Source organism: Tarenaya hassleriana, unplaced genomic scaffold (assembly GCF_000463585.1).
Source record: "Tarenaya hassleriana unplaced genomic scaffold, ASM46358v1 Cleome67, whole genome shotgun sequence".
NCBI classification, from domain to species: domain Eukaryota; kingdom Viridiplantae; phylum Streptophyta; class Magnoliopsida; order Brassicales; family Cleomaceae; genus Tarenaya; species Tarenaya hassleriana.
Genome location: NW_010969242.1, coordinates 556,370 through 562,099, shown reverse-complemented (window position 1 = coordinate 562,099; position 5,730 = coordinate 556,370). Strand labels below are relative to the sequence as shown.

Sequence of the window (5,730 nt, the reverse complement as noted above, 5' to 3'; positions counted from 1 at the left end):
GGAGTTCATACATCATCTCTTCCATGTGCTACAAAATAAAATAATATATGTCAATAATATTTTCTAAATATCATCGTGTGACACTGTGACCATGTGATTGTATGGCTATAAAACTATATGACTATGAGACCGTGTAATTATGTGACCATGTGACCAGGTTCGTTTTCAGATGTCGTATCCAAAACTGAACCCTTCCATCTGTACTCCCCTCATACCCTTCCAAATAAAAAAAGAAGTGTTTCTTCACCCATTTCTATATGCAATATAGTCAATCGAAATCGTGTGACCTTGTGACCATGTGACCTTGTGACCATATAACCATGTGACTATGTGATCATGTAACCATGTGACCATGTGACTCGTGATTATTGTATATTGTGATATAGGCGTATCTATATGACCCTGTGATCTTGTGACCTTTGTAATTGTGATCGTGTGACATTGTGACCATGTGACCTTATGACTATGTGATCATGTGACCTTGTGACCATGTGACCATGTGACCCGTGAGTATTGTATATTGTGATATAGGCGTACCTATATGATCCTGTGACACTGTGACCTTTGTGACTGTGACTGTGATGTGACCTATATGACTGTCTTGTTTGACCGAAACTCAACCATTTCACTCAATTTGATCCATAAACGCGCAAACCAACATTCTATTTTGAAATCCCCAAATTTTAAAAAAAACCCAAAACCCTAATGTTTTATCGTTCAAATCCCCAACCCACACTTCAACTCAACAAGAACACATATCAAAATCAAACAAATTTGCAAATAAATTGAATTTTAACCTACCTTGTATTCATCTAACTCCGTAATCTCCATAAGGTTCCTACTTTTGCTCGAAAAATGTGACGAAGATAAACATGAACTTGTCATTTTTTCGATGTCGTCATTGCTTCTTCTATCTCCTCAATTTTTGGTGGCTAAATGAAATTTGAAAAACCCAAAACCCTAAATTTCTATCGGTCAAATTCCAAAACCAGACTTCAACTCAACAACAACAAATTTCAAAATCCAACAAATCTAAAAGAAATTGAAGTTTAACCTACCATGTTTTTGTCTAACCTTGCAATTTCCACACGGTTTTCATTTCTTTTTCGAATCTTGAATCTAACCGGAGATTTAAACAGAAAATAGAACAAAATGCAAAAGATTAGAAGTTTTGAAAGAGAGTGAGAGAGTTAAAACCGTGAGAGTTAGGAGAGAGAGAAGAAAAAGATTTATGAAGAGAGAGAAAGTGGAAGAAGAATAAAGTTAGGAGAGAGAGAGGAGAATAAAAGTAAAGTTACGTAACTTTATTTTTTTTATTTTGAATTTTTTAAATTGAAAAAAATAGAGGGTTTTTTGTCTTTTCGTTAATATATGAGGATTTTATTGTCTTTTGCCATGGTGAATAGTGTTTTTTGTTTAATTTTTTGTTTGGAGGGTAGTATGAGAAGTCCAAATAGCAGTCAAATGGTATTGCAGCTATTTCTCCATTATAGTTTTTAATGATTAATTTACAATAACTAATACCGTTGACGAAAAACTTTCAATAATTAAATTCCCTATCAAACTCATAAAATAATCTAAATTTTAAATTTATCATATATTATTATTGCTAAGCTAATATTTATTACAACAATTTTGCAATTTATTTAATATATATACATATATACACACAAAGAGGTTCTTCAACAACCAACAACAATTGCAACGCATTTAATCAAACTACTCATGTGAGTTTATAATGAAGCCTTTTTTCCAAAACTATTTTTTTTTTTTAGTATGAAAGGTTCTTTTTTTTTAACAAAAAAAGGTTTTTTTTTGTTAAATAGTATGAAAGGATCTTTATCCACCTGTACATATATATAATTATAATTAAACTATGTATACCAAAAATTATAATCGTGTTTCATCTATTTGGTCGAGTAAACTATTGATAATCTAATAAAACAGAAAAAAAACGGAGGTGATTAATTAATTAAACACACGATTCCCGAACTTAAGGAAAAAAAAACAAAAAAGAATAAGAGAAATACATATAAATAGTATATGCTCTTCCTTTAAATTTAGAATTCGAGTTCCAACACTTAATTTATTTATTTTTTATCTTCGAATAAACACAGTTTCAATTATTCTTTTAACTTTAATACCCAAAAACAATGCACTTCCTCCCCTGTTTTTTTATTTCCAAATCCTTTCTCTCGGTTTTGACCAAACCGGTTCTAAACCGAAATCTTTGATCAACTTCAAGAGCCACATCTCAACAACGAACCATTTTAGATTACCAGATCATTGTAGTATTACTGTTTTTTTTTTCATTTGATGTATAAATTATAGATAAAATAGTCTAAAAAATCAAGAACTTTAAAAAAAATTCCATATAAAATCATGAGTTTTATAATTTTTATATAAAATTATGAACTTTATTAATCTTACCATATTCCCATATCACAAGTTCATGCTTTTATATGGAAGTTAAAAAATTCGTAAAATTATTAAATATATGGAAATATTAAAAGATATATAAAGTTTATAATTTTATATAAAAATTACAAAGTTCACGGTTTTATATGAATTTTTCTTTTGAAAGTTCATGATTTTTTGGGATATTAACCCCAAGTTATATGAGTTCAATCACTTGCCCGTACCATAACAAAATCAAATATATTTCTACAATTATATTTTGGATATGCTATGTGATGATGGTATCATGGTAACATGTGTTTTCCGTTGTTAGGCATTCTGGTTCAGATTTTGATGAGTTTGGCTTTAGATTATCACTAACATCCAAATTTCGTCAACTGAGAAATTATGAACATATTCAAACCCAAAACCGATTTAAACCGAACTGAACCCGAATTTGAAATAATTTGGATTTCGGTACGAATCGAAACAGACGAACGGATCAAATATGAACTATCCAAGCAATACTGGAAACCAATCCCAAACTGGTTGCAATAAAGTTCCTATTTTTACCACTTGATGTTAATTTTAGTTTTTGAAATTTACATTTTAAAAAACCCACATTGAAGAATATAAAGAAAAAAATATAGAAAAGATAATAGATAAAAGAAAAAGGGAAAAGATAATGGAAGCAAATACATATTTTTTCCACGTGATACATCAGTCTAGTGATTGGAAAACTCGACTTTCAGGTTTGGGTTCGGGGTCGCCGCGTCGAAGGGCGAAAACCCATACCAATAGGCATCGACCGCGGAGCTCAACTAGGGTTAAGATTCGCTCTTGCCCTTCAACGTTCCGTCTCCAACCTCAACGCTCGCTCCTCGGATACATCTCTTTCACCTATCTATTTCCTCGTCTCGCCCTCATCTACCTCTTGGTTCGCCTCTCTTTAGCATCGTGGCCTTACGCCCTCGCTCTTGTTGGTCCATTAAACCGCGGGTGCCCGAGCATCTGGAGCATCCAACACGTATTTGGACAACTCATACCCAACGTTAGGCTCCGAAGGAGCCCGAAAAGCTCAGGTACCCAAGAAACTAAACTGACATGTAGTATCACAGTTCGGATAAATCAGAGAATACAAAGTCTACGATCTTCAAATCACCAAAACGCTTGGAGATGTTCCCGCCAATCAGATGTTCTCGGTCTGAAAAATGCTCGTTTCGAAAACGTCGTGGTTCATTTCTGCCGTTTCTTCTGGACTTTGATAGAACATGGATGCCAGGAAAGTAGTAGCCTTACCGAAGACGGATGGCCTTTTCGGGAAGGATTTCGAGGTTTCCATGGATTACAAGGCCGCCAAAGATTACTGTTTGGCGGAGATGATACCCGAGGACAGTTTATCGATCAGAGATATCGAAAAAGCTTACCAGATCCCATGGAAACTTCGAAATAGATGACCCACACAAGAAATCTCACAGCCACATTTGAAGGAGAGGTAAAGATATATGCTTTGAACATGCAATGCAACTACAGAAACAGATTCATGTTTTGGCATAAGATATTTCTATTACCGTACCCACTTATTGCGACAGTATATCTTATATTTATTTGTTAAGTTGGATGAGCCCATCTCAAGAAACATCCAGTGAAATGCATAATTTACCTTTCAACAGTTTTAACTGAAAAACATGTCTGAGGTGCAAGGGAAATCTCAAATAGACTAAGACTCGACGGACGACGTGGCATCATCTTTGTGCTTAATCATACCCGAGTCGACGAGAATTGGAATCTCAGCGGCAAGCCATGGTGCGAATCCCAAACAAAGAGCGTATGCTATTCCAAATCGAGGACTGCCAAAGAGGATTTACTTATCAGAACCGAGAATACAAACAACTGCTAATACTTGGGAAGAAAATGCATGTAAGAGTGATGGATCAAACGTTATCACTCGAACCTCTGCCTTAAACAACTTAATCCCGATTTGTAACTTTGCAACTAGAGTTCTTTGTACAACCACCTTAGTACCCGAGTTTACACTCGGTAATTTCAGCTTGTAGATCATGAAATTCCACAGAAAATGTGGCAGAGTTTCATATTCTCATCATTTACCTGAATAACCACAGATTCCTCACAATTCACATTTCATCTTAACCGAATCAACCATGGTTCTTAAATGTTACATTGGTTCCCCCTTACAGTAACACTGCCATAACAGATTAAAGCTGACACAGAGAGCAAATTCACCAGCAAAACCATCTGACAATTCGACGAATCTGATCCATGAATGCTAATTGCTTCTATTCAATGGGAATGTAACAGATATATCATAAGGAAGAAGACATGGAGAATTACCAGTTTTTGGCCCACAGAGGCTTGAAATGCACAGTCAAGCAAATCTTCCCGCCTCTATACATCTACATGCAAACAAAAAACACAAACCAATTAGCCAAAAACTAATTCACCAACAAAACCAAATCACAAAATCATAATCTCTTCCGAAAAAAAAAAGGAAGCACAAACCGATCGAAGAACCCAATTTTACCTTCTGGGTCTTGCCGTCAATCTCCGGCAATTCAAGCTCCGGAGCAGTCGCCGGATAAGTCACAGGAATATCGAACTGGAGATCGAATTCGTACTTGAGGAGGTTGTGGACGTACCAACACTTGCCCGTCCAACGAGTCCCTCTGGATTCGAGGCGGAGATGTGGAACCAGTCGTTGTCGTTGGACTTGTTCATCTGCGTGTACGCGATCAGAGATTTGTACTCCTCCTTCAGCCTATGTGTCCATGCCTGTCCATCTCTAGGACCCGCCTTCGTCGTCAGAAGCGGGATCTGCGTCAGCGTCGACTTCGTGCTCGGATCCCATCCCTCCATCTTCGCCGCAAAATTTTGCACCTTTTCCCCCTTCCCGATCTGAATTACCAGAAACCCTAGGGCCTGATTGATCAGAATCCGGACCCGATGCTTAAATTCCGAATCTCCCCTAGTCCTAAGGGGGGCAACTTCCGTTATACCCTCAATGTGCTACATTAACATCCCCTCATACCCTCTCCTTAAAAAAAACATTACAACTTCTAATATACCCTTTATAATATGTGATGACCAAAATGCCTTTTTGTTTTTAATTTTTGAATAATTTTTTTTTCCACAAAATAGGGTTTAGTTGTCTCTCTCCTCTCTCATTCCACTTTCTCTCTCCTCCTTCTCTCTCCCTCGTCGCTGAGCTCTCTCTCTCCTCTGAATGTTGCGATTTTTAATCCAAAATCGTTAAAAATTCCAGCAAAATCAGTGTGAAATTAGTTAAGAGGTTGAAGACAGGTAAGCAATTGCGAA

The 5,730-nt window shown here is 36.1% G+C and overlaps 1 protein-coding gene across 1 annotated transcript; it reads right to left on the bottom strand.

Moving 5' to 3' along the window:
- Positions 1–4,031: 4,031 nt before the first annotated feature.
- LOC104800328 (ubiquitin-fold modifier-conjugating enzyme 1-like) lies at positions 4,032–5,358 on the bottom strand. Its single transcript, XM_019200919.1, is given in 4 exon segments — positions 4,032–4,247; positions 4,750–4,811; positions 4,940–5,082; positions 5,085–5,358. Coding segments are annotated over 4 exon segments (522 nt in total). The 5' UTR covers positions 5,272–5,358; the 3' UTR covers positions 4,032–4,117.
- Positions 5,359–5,730: the final 372 nt, after the last annotated feature.